This window comes from Alligator mississippiensis, chromosome 5 (genome assembly GCF_030867095.1).
Source record: "Alligator mississippiensis isolate rAllMis1 chromosome 5, rAllMis1, whole genome shotgun sequence".
NCBI classification, from domain to species: domain Eukaryota; kingdom Metazoa; phylum Chordata; order Crocodylia; family Alligatoridae; genus Alligator; species Alligator mississippiensis.
In genome coordinates, this window is record NC_081828.1 from 172,730,377 (window position 1) to 172,747,868 (window position 17,492).

At 46.0% G+C, this 17,492-nt stretch overlaps 1 protein-coding gene across 3 annotated transcripts in view; it reads right to left on the reverse strand.

The window, feature by feature from the left end:
• DYNC1I1 (dynein cytoplasmic 1 intermediate chain 1) overlaps positions 1-9,470 on the reverse strand; it is a 318,366-nt gene extending 308,896 nt beyond the window's left edge. For 2 of the 3 annotated variants that reach the window (XM_059728980.1, XM_059728978.1), the window contains exon 1: positions 7,303-8,145. In XM_059728980.1, coding sequence (XP_059584963.1) covers positions 7,303-7,334 — 32 coding nt within the window. In that variant the 5' untranslated portion in view covers positions 7,335-8,145. Of the gene's footprint in view, positions 1-7,302; positions 8,146-8,627 lie in introns of those variants that run through there. The other variant, XM_059728979.1, reaches the window with a different exon arrangement.
• Between the last annotated feature and the right edge of the window lie 8,022 nt (positions 9,471-17,492).

The following is a 17,492-nucleotide window of genomic DNA, read 5'->3' on the forward strand; positions in this document are numbered from 1 at the left end:
TCCTTCTTTCCATATTCCTTAAGTTTACTAGCAAAGCCATAGTAGTCATGCAGGGTAGAACATCTAGAAAGAGACTTTGGCCCATGATTTTTAACATTAATTAGTGATTTGGGAGATGATTTGTTGAGCCTCCATTTTTATATGCCTAACTTGGGTCATGCTCTGAATATTTGCCATTGCAAAGTTAGGCACCCAAAAACAGAGTTTTTCAAAATCAGTATTGTTAAAATCTTATCTTTGATTTTAATTTCAGATTTGGAATAAATCTTCATGGTTTATTACTTGTCCTGTACTGTTTGTACACAGGACTGGAATGGACTATGTGGGCTATTGAGTCAATCTGCTTGTAGTAATGGGCAACCATGCAATAGACACAAACTCCAAAAAAGTTCATAAGAATATCCATTCTGACTCCCCCATTACCACTGTGAGCCACAAATCAACCACAACACTCTGTGATAAACTTTGGCTCTTTAGCACCAAAAAAACAGAGCTCAACAATTTTTTACCCTATGGCTGTGATCCAGGTTGGGTATTTAACCACCTTTGTTCCAAAGCATAATTCAAACTGGTTTTTCACTAGTCCCTCCCACAAAACTCATTTAACACTTCTACTGTGGGATGAAAATTTCCCTGTGAGTCTACGCTAGGGTTTCTCTGCATGCATAGAGACATGATTCTACCACACCTAACGGCTGAATAAGCAATCTTGTGATTCAAATTGCTGCTGAGAGGCAACTACACTCACCCTAAATCCTTGGAAAGACCGCTACTGATAACAGGAAGACCCATAACTAATTTGCATCCATGTTACTGAATTCAATTTAAAAAAATGACAGGAAGTGTGATGCCCACTTTCTGTCTCATAGCCTGGTAGAACAATACAGGAATCAGGAACTGGCACCCAGGACTCCTCTCTAGAGAAGTGGCACAGCTGGTTGGCTACAGAGCCAGACTTCCACTTGCTGATTCCAACCATTGTTTATGCATTCTGCATTGGACATTATACAGCTGGCCCAGGAAGCCCACTCCCCAGCCAGCTCCCACCTGGCAGGGCTAGACAGTAGCCAGCGGGGCCCCTTGGGTGAGGCAGGGACCAGGGTTAGCCCCTTCCCTCCAGCAGCCAGTGGAGGGAACAGGAGGGGTCTTATTCTGCTGCTTGGTGGCAGATGGAGCAGGCAGACCTGGCTGCAGTCCCCCAGGGACAGTGGGGTAGAGGGGAGAGTAACCCCCGTCAGTAGCCATGCTGGCCTGCCACTACAGCAATGGGGGCGCCCAGAAAATCTGATTTGGGCCTCTGCTGATGGGACAGGAAGGGGGGAATGAAACCCCTCTCTGGCCAGACCCCTGACCCTGCCTGTCCGCACTCTGGCTGGGGAGCAGAGGGGCAGGGCCAGCCCTGCTCTGCTGGATCAGAGTGTCCAGCCCAGAGAGCATGCTAGCATCCTGGGGGATCCTGGTTTAACTTAAATCAGGAAGGGGTCTGGGACAGACATTATTACATAATCTGATTTAAGCCAAGTCAGTTAAGTCTGATATTACATCCAACCAGGTTTATCTCAAACTGGTTTCAGCCATTTTAAAACTGGTTTATGTGCACTGAATATCTGTTCTTTTACAGGTTTAAAACAGTTTCTGATCGCTTAAACCAGTTATATGTAATGTCTCAGACCTACTGGTGAAGTCATAAACGTTGCGTGCCTCCTGAGGCTGACTGGGCACAGCGAGCTCCTTCAGGTGGCGACAGCGGTGGCAGTGAGTGGGGAGCTCCCACAGGTGGCAGTGGCAACAGCAAGGAGGAGGATGTGGCGAGCACCAACTGGTGATTGGCGACCACCTGCAGATGCTGTTGGCGGTGGCGGCAGCAAGGGGGGGTGGCGAGCGATGACCATCCGCAGGCACCAGCAGCAGTGGCCAATCTCAGGGAGTGCCCTGCCAATCTCAGGAGGTGCACATGCATCCACATGCACCCCCTATGCATCACCAATGGGTGCAGTTAGGGTTGCCAACTCTGTTTGAATCTATTCCTGAAGGTTTAATCATATGACATAATGACCTTAATGACTGATCTACTGTATTCTAAATCTCATTCACTACAGAGCTATCATTTTGCCTTCAGTGGAAATAAGGAGTATCGTATGAATCATATTTCACATTTTAAGCCTATTGCTTTAATAAACAACACACAATGCAAACCTGCCCATGTGCTTGTGCATTACAGATTACGGTGCATAGACTTTACATCAGGAAGGCAAATGCACATTTTAAAAACCCACTGAACTACTATATAAATCAGATCCAACATTTAATATTTATTTTAATAAATGCTCTATCATTTTTCTCCCTGGTGACTCGCAGCAGTCTCCTAGAGATTTATATCTAATTCCTGGAGACTCCAGGGCAATCCTGGAGGGTTGGCAACCATGGGTGCCATGGTTCTCAACCTTTTTTAGACTCCAAGCACCGCTCAAAAATTGACAGCTCTGAGTTTCCACTCATTTTTTGACTATGGAAAGATGATAGAACAATTTTTCTGTTTCAAAGAACTCAGAAAGACTATGACAGGTCAGCATGGTTTTGACACTATGGATTCCTATTTGAAATCTCTGTGTTATACTGTGAAGGTGTTTGTAGTCTATGGCCGTTTGCAAATTGAGTAATGATACGCACCATGTCACACTCTATTGAACCTACCACTTGATAGTTTCTAAGTGAAACACTCTCAAATTGAGAAAAAGATACCATTAAGCCATGATACCCAGTGCTATATTGTTATATTGTTGTTGTTATGGTATCTTCAAAGTTATGTTTAGCATTTTTTTAAACACAGAATCTTCAAAAGACAAATCTTTTTTTAAAAGGTAGTATTTAGTAACACCTAACCGGCTACATAAGAGGATGCAGTATACATACATCACAAAGCTATTACTTATAAATTACATGTTATGTTATGCTAAGTTTTGTTAGCATAAATAATTAAATTTAAAAGCTTACAGAGTCCTAAATTTTTATTACAAAATAATTAAATTCTGTAATTGTGCACATGGCAATTATAGTTCTTTAAAACCACCGTAAAAAAAAGTCCACAAAACAGATGTATTTTGATGTGTTGCATTCAATTTTGTGATATAGGGACTGTGTCAAGTCCATAACATCAGTGTTGTTCAACACAGAAGATACCTAGGGTGGATTTCTAGGATGCTCTACTTGCCTATATACCAGTTTTTGAGCCATATAAGTGACATTTTTGGAGCTTGCAAACTTGGTGCTTCTATTGTCCCCTGCAGGAGGAATGCATAAGCATCCACAAAGCTCCTGATCATTCTCAATAGTAGGGCTGTGCAAAGCTTTGCCAACCGTTTGGTTTCAATGCTGTTTTGACTCATTTTGAGCTCGAAACAGTCAAATCAAAATGAAACAAAGGGTTTCGAAACAGCCTCAAAATAAAATGAGGCCAGTTGAAACATTTCAAAAGTTTCAAAATGTTTTGAGTTTTGAAGCAGCAGCCAGGTGGTGGGAAGCAGGGGAGAGCCAGGGCTGCACTCTGACTGGCTCCACAGCCCCATGTGGCTCAGCCCGGTGGGAAGCACAGCCCTGGCTCTCCCCACCTCCCACCACCAGGCTGTGCTTTGTGGGGCTGGCGAAGCTCATCAGAGCACGGCCGGCTGTGCCTGCCTCCCAACGCCAGGCTGTGCTCCAATCGGCTCCACCAGCCCCATGGAGCTCAGCCTGGTGGTGGAAGGCAGGCAGAGCAGATGCTGCACTCTGCCTCCCACCACCAAGCTGAGTTCCATGGGGCTGCGAGCCACTGGGAACTGAGCCTGGTGTGGGGAAGCACCTCCTGCCGCCAGGCTCTATCCCCAGTGCTGGGAAACTCAGCCAAGCTGGAGGAGACACCTCCCCGAGCCAGGCTCCGTCCCCAGTAGGGGGGAACTCAGCCCAGCTGGGGGACGCACCTCTCCTAGCCGGGCTCTGTCCCCAGTGCAGGGAAATTCAGCCTGGCTGGGGACCATGCCTCCTGGCTTTGGTGTGGGACCCAGAGAAAATCAGTTCGTGCTGGGACCCGTCCCCATCCTGGGGTTAGTCCCTGCATGAGCTGATTTGCCCTGGGCCCTGCACCAGAGCTGATTGGAGGAGGGTGTGGGGTCCAAGGCAAATCAGCTCGTGCAGGGACCCGTCCCTGCCCTGATCCGAGGGTGGGTCCCCACATGAGCAGATTTGCCCCCAGCCTGCCTGTTGCTGGCCCCAGGTGGCAGCACCAGCCTCCTGTGATCTGGGAGGCTGATCGGGGGCCTGCACCCCTCTGGCACAGCCCCGACAGCTCTCCCAGGAATGCAGGCAGCTCCAATCTGCCTGCCAGATGACAGAAGGCTGGTGCTGCCAGCTGAACGCAGCCCATGCCAGGAAGATCGGTGCTGCCGCTGGTCCCAGCTGGCAGCAGCAGCCTCCCGTCATCTGGCAGGCAGATCAGGGGCTCGCCTGCACCCCCAGGAGGGCTGCAGGGGCTGTGCCAGACTGCTCCCGGGGGTGCGGGCCCCCAATCTGCCTCCCAGATTGCAGGAGGCTGGTGCTGCCGCCTGGGGCCAGCGGCAGCACCTGTTTTCCTGATACTGGCTATGGGCGAAACATTGAAACAGCATTGAAACAGCCATAGAGTTTCAACAAAACAAAATGGAACAGTGGTTTCGAAATGAAACTAAGCTCAAAATGAAACACTGTTCCATCAAAACGGAAGTCAAAGCAGAACGATGCTGTTTCGCACAGCCCTACTCAATAACCTATACTCTGGCCAGGCAAATGAACAGCTCTGCACGCACACAGCCAAGTCTCAAAAAAAAATGTAAAAAGGTCCAGCAGGAAGAATACTCTCCTCTGGCCTAGTTCCAGTAGCCAGTAGCTAGGGGCATTTGTATGGAAAGCTCCCCTTGCTCACAGGAGATTTAAACTCACATCTCCCTGACTTTCTAGCATAGTGCTCCCTGACTTTCTACCAGAGCATTACCCAGCACCCTCTCCAGTGCTCCTTTCAAAGCTGATCTGCTGACCTTTGCATTTAATAGCCATTGGATAAAATGGATGGAGAGTAGCAGGTAAATTTCTGCCCCACTGGGGAGGAAGGGTCCAGACTACAACCAAGACCCCTCACCACTTCACATTTAATTGATATTTATAAAATTCTTCAAGTACCATATTTACTTGAATATAAGACAGGGTATTTACATTGCCTATCATTAAACTGCTACCCAAAGCAGCATGTGTTCAACAATGAAAACTAACTATGAAGTTGACTAAATGCAGCCAACACTGAGTAGGCCTATAAAAAACATGGCCTACACTGGGCAAATGTACTGATGGAAACCTTTATTCTGCGGGTGGCATCCTACATACAAGCCCCAGGCTGGAAAGCCATGGAGTTCAGATGCCCCCTAGCCTGGCTGGTTCCTAGCCAAAAGGCTGAGGAGCAGCTAGGGGAAAAGCATGAAAGCAGTTCCCCATTTCCACAAAATTGATGGAAATTTTTTTTAACTTATTTTTATTACAAATTTTATTAAAAATCACTCTACACTTTCAAAACAGAACATACTGAGCATCCTTGTTTTACCAAGACTTCATAATCACAAAACTACAGATCAAAAACATACAACTACATATTAAACCCTTAAACAACATACATCAACTTCCCACAGAAACTTCTTACAGTATTGTATTTCTTCATACAGAACCCCATGAATACCAATTAACCTCTCTCTAAAACACACACACACACACAACTATTACCTCAGTAACCACATGAAACTCTCTGCTCCTCCATCAGTCCTCTATCTTGGCTCAGCGAAACAAATGTGTCCAGTCCTTTTTCCTCCACTTCTTCTTTGCCTCCCCTTCTCCAATCTCTTTCTTGTCCCAGTCAATGTAGCAGTTCAGTTCATGAAGTCCTAGCTTCAGGAACTCTCAGTAAAAGCCAACCCCTTAATCACCCAGAGGCTTCTTTCATAAATTCATAGTTGGTAGGGTTGGAGGGGACCTGAGCAGATCATCAAGTCCGATCCCCTACCTTAGGCAGGAATGAATATTGGGCTCATATGACCCTTACTAAGTTAAGCTCATATGACTCCAGCTACGTAGTTATCAAGCCTCCTTTTAAAGACCGCTAAGGTAGGAGCCAGCACCACTTCCCTTGGAAGCTGGTTCCAGATCCTGGCCATCCTGACTGTGAAGTAGTGCCTCCTGATGTCTAGCCTGAACCTACTCTCAATCAACTTGGATCACCTCCTTGGACCTGCTCATGATGCATCTGTGGATACATGACAAGGTGCGGTTAGCCTTGCTGACCACGTCCTCACATTGCCGGCCCATGTTCATTTTGGAATCGATAATGACACCAAGATCTCTTTCTGCCACTGTGCTTTCAAGAAGGGAGTTCCCCAGCTTATAGGTATGCTGCTGGTTTTTCCTGCCCCAGTGCAGTACTCTGCACTTGTCAGTATTGAATCCCATCCTATTCACGTTCTCCCATCCCTGTAACCTGTCCAGGTCCAGCTGTATTCTGTCCTTCCCTTCTAGCATGTCCACCTTGCCCCAAATCTTGGTGTCATCAGCAAATTTGAACAGGGTGCTTTTCACCCCTTCGTCCAAGTTGCTGATAAAGAAATTGAACAGTATCGGCATGAGGACCGAGCCCTGGGGGACTCCACTGCCTACCTCCCTCCAGGTCGAATATGACCCATCCACCACCACTCTCTGGGTGCAGCCCCCTAGCCAATTTGCAACCCATCTGATTGTGTAGGCATCAATGCCACACTCACTTAGCTTTTTAATGAGAATGGGGTGGGAGACAGTGTCAAAGGCCTTCCTGAAGTCCAGAAAGACTACATCCAACGCTACACCTGCGTCCAATGATTTTGTGACCTGATCGTAGAAGGCTATCAGGTTGGTCTGACAGGACCTGCCCTTAATGAACCCATGCTGGTTGCCCCTGAGCATCCTCCCCCCTGCTGGTCCCTCCCAGATGCGCTTCTGGATAATTTTTTCAAAGACCTTCCCCAGGACCGAAGTAAGACTAATGGGCCTATAGTTGCCTGGGTCCTCCCTCCTCCCTTTTTTGAAAATGGGGACCACATTGGCCTTCTTCCAGTCTTCTGGCACCTGGCCCGAGCACCACGAGCGCTTGTAAAACCATGCCAGGGGCCCCATGATGACCCCTGCCAATTCCCTCAGCACCCTAGGGCAGAGAGTGGCTGGATCTGCGGATTTGAACACATCCAGCCCTTCCTGAAGTTCCCTAACTCAGTCCTCCCTTACCCTAGGCCTGGCAGAGTCATTTCTGAGTCCATCCTGAATCCCAGTGGGGGAGAAGTCCCGGTCCCTGCTCAGAAAAATAAAGGCAAAGAATTTGTTAAAAAGGTCTCCTTTTTCATCTGGTGCAACCACCAGATTGCCAAGCGTATCCTGCAGGAGCCCCATGTTGCCTGGTGCCTTCTTTTTACTCCCTATGTATTTAAAAAAAGATTTTTTGTTGTCCTTGATCCTTGTTGCTAGCCCTAGTTCCGTCTCCGCCTTAGCCTTCCTAACAGCCTCCCTACAGACTCTTGCTATGGAGGTATAATCCTCTTTGGTGACAGTTCCCCCCTGGCCTTCTACTACATGTACACCTCCTTTTTGGCTTTCAGGCATTCCTGAATGCCTTTGGTGAGCCAAGAGGGCTTTTGAGCACTCTTGCCCCCTTTGACTCACGTTGGGACTGTCAGCCCTTGGGCTAGGAGGATCGTCTCCTTAAGGAACAACCACTCAACTTAGACACCTAGTTCCCCTACTGTCAGGGACCGCAATGCCTCTCCTACCAATCTCCTCAACTCGTTAAAGTCGGCCCTCCTGAAGTCAAGGGCTACTGCCTTGCTGCAGGCCCTTGACACCCTGTGCTGGATGGTGAATGATTGCTATCGCCCAAGTAGTCGAGGACCTGGAGTCCCCTCACCAGGTTGCCACCTGTGGCCAGGACCAGGTCCAGCAGGGCATTTGCCCTAGTGGGACTGTGCACCTCCTGGGTTAAGTGGAGGTCTTGTATGCCAGCAAGGAACCTATGGTGAGTGGTCAGACCTGGCTGACTGCTCCTCCCAGCAAATGTCTGGGTAGTTTAGATCACCCATGATGACCACATCCCTTGACTTAACTGCCTCCATGAGTTGACCCGAGAATTCCCGGTCCAGCTCTTCCCCTTGGTTGGGTGGTCTGTAGTAGACACCCACCATTAAGTCCCTTTCCCCAAGACCCCCCTGTATTCTGACCCAAAGCACTTCTGCCTGCCCCTCCTCTGACCCCATCCTGTTAGTTGAGGATGTGTATTGCTCTTTGATGTAGAGCGTAACACCCCCGCCTTTCCTTCCCGTTCTGTCCTGCCTGTATAGTCTGTAGCCCCTAATGTTTACTGCCTAACCATAGGTTGAATCACACCAGGTTTCTATGAGCCCTATGTCTGGGTTTGTACTAGCTATCTAGAGGGAGATTTCCTCCTGCTTATTCCCCATACTTTGAGCATTAGTGTAAAAGCATTTAATGCCTCCTGTCGGTGCATACCCTGCCCCCCCCCCCCACCAATTCCTAGGACTATCTGGACCCTTGTCACTTACCTGGGTATTTCTTGTGCTTGTCACTTGTCTTGGCTGGGAGGTGTTCTCGTGTCCTCCTGTGGCCCCATCCCCCAGCGAGCTAGTTTAAAGTATGCCGTACGAGATCAGCCAACCTGGAAAAGAAGACATGCTTGCCTTTAGGGGAGCGGTGAAGCCCATCCCACCCAAGCATGCCCCCTGCATGAAAATATGGGTCATTGTCCAGGAACCTGAGACTTGCCTGGTGGCACCAACTCCAAAGCCTCCAGTTAACTTCATTGATGCAGGCCTCATGACGCTGTCCACATCTACTTACTGGGAGCATAGAGGAGAATACCACCTGTGCCCCCATCTCCTTGAGCTTGGCCCCCAAGGCCTTGTAGTCCTTCATGATGAGGTCTGGGTTGCCCCGGCTGTGTCATTTGTTCCCATATGGATTAGGACCATGGAGTACTGGTCCGAGGGTTGAATGAAGGCCAGGATCCTCTCTGTGACATCCTGAATCCGAGCCCCAGGCAGGCAACAGACCTCCCATGCTATGGGGTTGGGTCAGCAGATGGGACCCTCTGTTCCCCCCCAGGATGGAATCTGCAATGATGAGAACTCGGCATTTCTTCCTCCTGGTGCTCCCTCTCTGCGCCGTATGTCATGCGTTCAGTGGCACCATCCCCCCTGGAGACTTCCTCTTTGTCCTTCTCCTCCAAGGCTGCTACTGTTCCCAAGTAGTACCTGGGGAGCCTCTACCACGCTAGCCTGAGCAGCCCTGGGTCTGGTGGGCACCTTCTGCCACTCCTCTGTTGTGCATCTCTCCTGGGGAGTCTGTACACAGGACAACTGGTCCTGCAGTGAACGGAAATTCTTACTTTCCATATAGTGGTTTTAACACTTGCTAACAGTACCCTTCATATTGTTTCCTCAGGCCCCTTGGTTTGAGCTCATACAGTACTGTTTCTTGTGTTAAGGACTGGCTTATTTTTGTGACACTCAAAAAATGACATACCCTTTCCCATACACCTTTGCATATGTGCACTCCCAAAATACAAGTCCCATCACTTCTTCATCCCCACACCTCTCCCCTGGTACTTTGCTACTGGCAAGATATTTCATATGATCAGCCACTCTAGATCAGCAGCCTCCCCTTTCTGTCATTCATCAGCCACTTCCCTTCACACCGTTTTCACTTGTCCTTCTGTAAGATCCCCCATTGATGCCATCTCTTACAATCTGCCATCCTCTTGTGATCTTTCAGGCCCTCCAGCCCCACCTCTCCTATTTTGTATATCCTTACAACTTTCCATTCTTTTGTAATGAGGAAGAGGTTGCCACACTCGTAGCTTGTTCCAAGAGCCCCCATACATTCACTATCTTCTCAAGATCATATCTGCCAAAAATCAGCTAAAGCATGCTGCTTTCCATTCCCCCTTTTGCTGCTTTACATATTGCACTTACATAGTTTGTGTAAATGAACAACTCTATGCCTGGCTTCCTCCATACCCACCCTCCCATCTCTCTTGCTTTATACAGTTCCATTCCAGCTAGCCTTTCTCTTTTTGCTTTCCAAAAAAACACACATATTCCCCTTTGGCTTTTCACTAACTGCTGCTATGACAGTGGAAACAATTCTGGTGTACAAAGTGATTGGCAGTAGTACCACCTTAACTGCTGCTACTTTTCCAGCAAAGGACAGGGTTCTTCCTATTTCCAACCATAATACTAGTTGTGGTAGTGCACCTTCGAGTGTTTGCCACTTTAAGGGCTTAAGCAGGCTGTGAGGCAGCCTGCAGGTGACTGCAGAGCTAATCAGATGGTCAAATGACAGCCAGGAGGCCACCTGATTGGAGCAGGGCTGAGCAGCCTCAGAATAAAAGCAGGCCCTGAGGAACAGAGCCAACAGTCATTGAAGGGATGCTGCTAAGATGAGATCACCCAGCTGGAGAGCTGCTGCTCCCAGGAACATTCTGGAGGTCAGGGTAGGAGCTATGGGGAAGGAGGAGGCTCTCAAGTGGTCAGGGCCAAAAGGCCAAAGGGAAACTAAGACCACCATGAGGGGCAGTCTAGGGCTGTGGAGAGCTACTGGCACCTGGACTGGCCTGGAGGCAGGGCCAGAGCCTAAAAGAGGTTGACGGACCCTTCGATTGGTGGGGGGGGGACACCACTGCCAAAGAGGATAATCAGTCAGCTGACCAACATGCTGAAATGACTGGGGCTGAAGCCCAGCCTCCTGAAGGGAGGATTCCTATAAAGGGGTCCAAGAGAGATGGGGCCAGTGACTGAGAGCAAGCTATGAGATGGAGGCTACAGAGTGCCCAGGAGTGGGTAGCCACAGAGAACATCCCGGAGCCCCATGAGGGGAGAAAGGACCAGGGCAGGTAAGCCTTCAGTTGGTCCTGGGGAATGACTTAAAACTATACCCTGCTGGGGTAGGATGGTGTGGTGGGGCTGCCTGTGATTGGGTAGTCCCCAGGAAATGCCACACCAGTGCCTCCCTAGTGAAAGATGAGAATGGGGCACCAGAAAGTTTCAGCCCCCACTGCCTTGTGAGTGACCCTGTGGAGGTAAAAGGTAAGGAAGCACACCCTGATAGAAAAGCACCAGGCTTGGGCAACAACATGGGGGCCAGGAGGGCCCAAGGCCCAAAGATTGAGAGAATAAGGCCAAGCAAGAGGCTGAGAGTAAAGTCCAGGTATGTCAACAGACACCTGAGGCCTAAGTGGCCTGTAGGCTGAGTTAGCGGTTCAGATATGTCAGCAGACACCTGAGGCCTGAGTGGGCTGTAGGCCAAGAGTAGGGTGGGTCCAGGAAAGTCGACAGACATCTGAGGTCCAAGGGGCATAAAGCCCAGAAGCCCCAGTGAGGGTGCGGAGTAGTTAGCCCAGTGAGGGGGCAGAGTGTGAGGGGCTAGAAGGCTAATGCGAGGCAAGGAGCCCAGAGTGTGTGGAACTAGAGGCCTGCAGAGGGGGCATGAGTACAGGCCCCAGTGAGGGCATGTGGCCAAGGCATGTCTACAGACACCTGAGGCCAAGTTTGGGCCAGAAGCTGAGTGCAGCCCAGCAATGGGGCCGGGGAAGTAACAGTGGAAGTAATTTCTGGATGCCATCTGTGAGGCATGGGACACAATAAAGGTCGGAGCCATGTATTATGCCCTTGACATCAGTGCATTAAATGAGCAGCCTCCCGCATTTTTCCATCTAATTATGATGCATCAAGTCATGGCAGGTGAATCAGGGTGAACTTCCCTAGGCAGGTGGATGGGACAACATTGTGACTGGCCCTGGTGATGGTCCCCTGTCACACTAGTCATAACCTCCCCTTTCCCCACATTTTATTTCCTTTCTCTTTTGCCTTGATTGGGGTCCCTAAAACTTTGATCTCTTTCTCCACTACTTGTAGTCTGAGCTTCCCTAGGTCCCTCCAGTTTCCCACTCCCAGTATAGTGCTTTTCATTTTCTTTAATTTAGCTCCAGTTGCTTTACCATACTCCATTATATGTTTTAATACCCTTTTAATTGATAATTTGTCTACAACCACTACAGAGTGCACACTTTGCCTCCCCCCAGTATCATTACCCCACTTCTGGTTTTATCTTTCTGTATTCTTTGTGCCAGTGGCTCCATTGCACATGCAAACAATATTGGTGACAATGGGCACCCTTGTCTTATCCTGTTTGAATTGTAAAGGCTCCGCTCAGATGTCCATTTGTTTGCACTTGGCTTTCTGCCTCTCTAGATACCAGTCTTATCCGTCCTATTAATTTCTATGGGATATCCATTTCCCTTAGCACTTCAAATATAAAATCATAATCCACTCCATGATATGCTATTTTCAAATCCAAATTTGCTATTTCCACATATCATGGAACAAGAATAAATAATAAAATGACTATTCTGCTTGTAAAGTCTTTCCCCACCTGTCCTTTTTTCCACTATTTCTTCAATAAACCTCTACTATATCTGTCCCCACTCATAGCTGGAATTTCTCATAAAATTCCATGTGTAATCCATCTTCTCCTGGAGATTTTCCTCTTTTACGAGTTTTTAAGCACTCCTCCACTTCCTTTAAACTTTTCTTTTCTTTTCTCCCATCTTCTGTATCTCCTCTTCCTCTTTTTCTTTAATCTCTTCCAGAAAATTCTTCATTTTCTTTCTTCTGGTATGGTTCTTCATAGAATCTCCTCATTGCTTCCAGCGCCTCCTCCTGCTTTGCCATTTGGTTCCCACCTTCTATCTGTACTGCTCTTAGCTCTCTCTTCACCTTCTTCACACTGGCCAAAAAGTATCAGGACCATTCGTTGTTTTCTTCCACCCATGGTGCTTTTGCTAAACACATTTTCTCATTCTTCTTTCTGTAAAACCATCTTTCCAGCTTCTGTTTGGTCTCTTCCAGTTCTTCTTATACCTGTCTTAGTTCATTCAGGTAGTCTTCCTTCAGCAGCTCCTGCATCTCTCAATTCTCTAGTTCTTCTTTGCAGTTCTCTCAGTTCTTTAGTTCTTCCTGCATTGCAGTGACAGTTAAAGGTGATGGTGACAGGCAAGTGGGCACTCAGGTGTGGTTTTGTAATGGGAATGAGAATAGTGTAACTATAAAGTTGTGTTTTTGGACTGTCAAGTGAACTATACCTGCCACAAGACAGGTTGGTAGAGGTGTGTATGTACCCTGGCACTGGGCAAGTATCCTACCTCCCAGACCCATCTTCTTGGCCTTTTGGCTAAGATCAAGTGAAACTGGGGACACCTGAACCCCAAAGCCTCCAGGCCTGGGGCTTGCATGAATTTGGGGAGTATTTGAAGCCCCAGACTGATGGGTCTGAGAGAGAGGATACTTGCCCAGTGGCAGAGGCACTGAGACTTGATGACTGAGTTCTGTTAAGTCAAATTTTGGAACTTTGCCCAACTGAATCTGGAACTGTTTTGGCCCTTGAAACAATTTTTGCTAAAAAATAGCAAGGGGCAGAGGGCAAGGGCACTCCCTGATGGCCCCCAGATTTATTTTCTCTGCTATAGCTGTGGGTGGGGGACAAATTCAAGGCAAGCCTGCAATAACTAGATTCTATACCTGGAAAATTATAACAAATGTATAAGTTTTCCATATATAGAATCTAATTACCGGGGGGGGTCATCATATATTCAGGTTCATCTTATATTTGAGTAAATGTGGTAGTTACATTCTGCTGCTAGATTACCATATACCTAAATGAATAATAAGATACTTATGTAAAAGGACAGAGTTCAGGTTGCTTTGAAAAGTTTGAATCTGAATTTTTGTCTAGTGAGTTCAAAATAGGTGTACTGCTAGGTTTAGGCCATTAATTGTATTCTTAGCAGAGCAGTCAAAGGGCAAGGCAGAAGGAAAATCCAGCAATTAAGCAGATCTAATAATCCCACATCTCTCAGTCCACTTGCAGAGAAATATGAAATTAAGGGACAGACTTGGGCAAAAGGCTGTATAAAGATATAACATGAAATAAAAGAACTTTACCAAAATTGTAAGAATCTGGTGTCTGCCTTTCTCCCCCCGCCCCCTCCCACCTTTTTTTTTTTTTAATCAAACACACAAGCTTGCAACGTTAAAAAAAACAAACAAACTTTGCCCAGGTTAGTAGGACCAAAATTTGAATATTTCATATACATACAAAACCAGTGAAAAAATTATGTTGGCATCCTGTTTAATGTCTATTTAAGCTCTGTAAATCCCAGTTATTAATGAAGAATGACATGAGATGATTACAGCCAATAACAATTTGTGATGCAAAAATCAGAGACAAAGAACTGCAAGCACATTGTAGCCTTAGGCAACAGTAATTCCTGCCTTGCAAAGGGCAGTAACAGAGGAAATGAAAACCCTATTGGAAGTGTGTGCAGCTGGAAGATAAAAAAAAATGAATTTCAAAGCAGACATAACTAAGGGCTAATGAAAATGGCAAGCCTGCTTTTCAGAGGCTTTCCATGTAAGACCTCACCTGGGCTCTGCAAATAACAGAGGATGTTACAGAATGCCTCCCAGCTATTCAAAAGGCCACGTATTAAGCAAAGGATCAAAAGGAAGAATGAAAAAAAAATCAAAGTAAGATTTAAAAGAATATAGAATATCACTTCTAACACCATTATTATTGTTATTGCAGGTGTTACTATATGGCACTGTTACACATAGACTTCTTCATGTATAAGAAGTGTTTAGTCTTTCACAAGAAGCTAAAAGGGATGGTTGTGTGTTTGTTTCGTTATGCATGGATTGTTGGAAAACTGTTGCAAGTAGCAACAATATTTAGCTCTCTGCTAGAATACGTTTTTGGTAAACCGTTGCCCCCTAGAATCTAAATACAGGCAGTCCTCGACTTATAACATTGTAAGTGCGAAATGTTGTAACTTGAAATGTTTATAAATTGACACCCTGTTTCAATTTTACAATGCCAGTTTCAACTTTACAACACTTGATCCAATGCAACATCATGCCAGTGAACACGTTCACTACATCACTCAGCTCCCTGGAGAACATCTGTCCAAACTTCCTTGGACACTTCCTTTAAGAATGAAGACAAATCTCTAGAAAAACCTGCAGCCAAGACGCCTGAGAAGACTCCAGCCAAGATCCCTTCAAAAAGTCCAACCAAGAGCCTTTCAAAAAGTCCAGCAATGTCACCTCAAAAAAGTCCTTCCAAATCAATATGATTGCTATTTACAATATAAATACATTAATGTAGCTATATTACTCATCTATAATTGATCGAGTACAAAATCCTGGGGTATTTTTGATGAAATTAGGGTATCAGGCCTTGATTCAGGAACTAATCCCCCATTTATAACATAGTTTCTTATGAGAAAGTTGGTTCCAAGTTACAACATTTCGACTTAAGATGTGGTTTTCAGGAACCAATTGTGTCCTAAGTCCGAGGACTGCCTGTACTGAAGTTTCTGGAAGAGAAGGTAGCCTCCACAATACCTGGCGAGCTCTGTCTTTGGACTGTTGCATAGTTGTAAAAAAAGTAAGTTGCACTTAGAATCTTCCCAAGCTGACCACTACCACCATCTCTTCTGCAGATTGGTTGAACTGCAAGGCCTCAGAATTCTAGTACAGTGCAGAGGGATGATGCTGAGATGGGAAATTGATGTAGCAGGAAAGGATAAGATATTTATAAACTAAAAATCTGGCTGGCTGTTATACAGTTAACTCTTCTAATTTGAGACTATCAGTGTACGGAACTGATTTGTCAATGTATCTGTACAGCAACCAGCAGGCAAGGGCCCTCACTCCCAACTGAAAGATTTTAGTGCTGCTGTAACACAAATTCTAAATAACTGTAAAAAAAAATAGTAATCTCTTCCCATTACTAGAAGTTAGATCTAAATTTTCTAAAACTTCATATAATCCATTCTATTTAGTATAACAGTTCAGCACACCCTATAGTAAAATAGAATATAGTGCCTGGGAAGAAGTACTGGTAAGGTTCTTTGGGTAGACATGATATTTTTTTATTAGAGCAGCTAAATAGTTGGAAAAGTTCTTGACAAGCTCTTGACAAGCTTTCATGCACAAACACCCTTCAGGCATTGGGAGACTCTGCTGCTGTTATGAGTTCTCCAAAGGTAGAAAAGAAGCTGAAGTAAACAAGAAGTCTGTGAAAACAAAGAGTAGAGATAGGAGGGGAAGTGAGGAAAAAGTGTGAAGGAATGCAAAAGGTCAACTAAAGGCAGGTTACCTGGTGTGTCAGATGTCAGGCAGGTTGTAATGTGTCATAAATCTAGTGTCTATATCGAACCCATGATTTTTTTGTATCCAGTAGATTTTATGAAGTGAAGTTCGTAAGCTTGTCTATGAAAGGTGTTTTGTAAGTTCCCTTTTAGGATTAGAACTGAGAGATCAGAAAGGAAGTGGTTGTCTTGTGAGAAGTGTGAACCCACAGGTAATTGGATATTTTTGTCTTTGATGGATTTTTGGTGTGCGCTCATTCTGGTACGCAGTTGTTGTTTGGTTTCACCTATGTATTTTCCATCAGGGCATTTGGTGCACTGGATGAGATGTATTGCATTCCTGGATGAGCACATGTAAGATCCAGGAAGGGTGATGGTTCTGTTGTGGGGTGTAGTTATTGTGGGAGTGGTGGAGATGTGTTGGCAGGTTTTACATTTCTTGTCTTAGCATAGTTTAGATTTATTTGGTGTAGTTTGGGTCATAGGAAGCTTGCTTCTGATGATGAAGTTAGCAAGGTTCAGTACTTATTTAAAGGCTAGGATGGGTGGTTCTGGAAAGATCTCTTTTAAGAATTGGATCTTCTAGTATGGGTTGCAACTGTTTGAGGATTTTCCATATAGGTTCCAGGGAAGGATTATCATAACTAATGGTGTGTGATTCATGGGGATTTTCTTTTTGTACTGCAGCAACTATTCATGTGGTATCTGGGTGGCTATTTTAATAGTGCAATCTCTGTCTCTGGAGGAGTGTCCTTGTTGGATGAAAGCCCTTTTGAGACTCATGAGGTGATGATTGTGGGTATTCTCCTCAGTCCAAGTTTGGTATCTGAGAACTTGGCTGTAAATTACAGCTTTTTTGGTATGTTTAGGGTGATTCCTGGTTCTGTGTAGATATGCATGTTGGTTCTTGGCTTTATTGTATATAGTGGCTTCTATTTTACCATTTTGGATATTGATCATGGTGTCTAAAAGGAAATGTTGGTGCTGAAGCAAGTCTGATGGAGGGGTGATGATTGTAGAATTTGTGATGGAAATCAGAGACTGCAGGTTTTCGGTCCAAATGATGAAGATGTCATCAATATATCTCCGCTATATCAGGCGTTTGATGGTACTGTTCTTGAGGAATTTTTCTTCCAGGTGGGCCATAAAAAGAATGGCATATTGTGGGGCCATTTTGGTGCCCAGAGCTGTGCCCATGCTC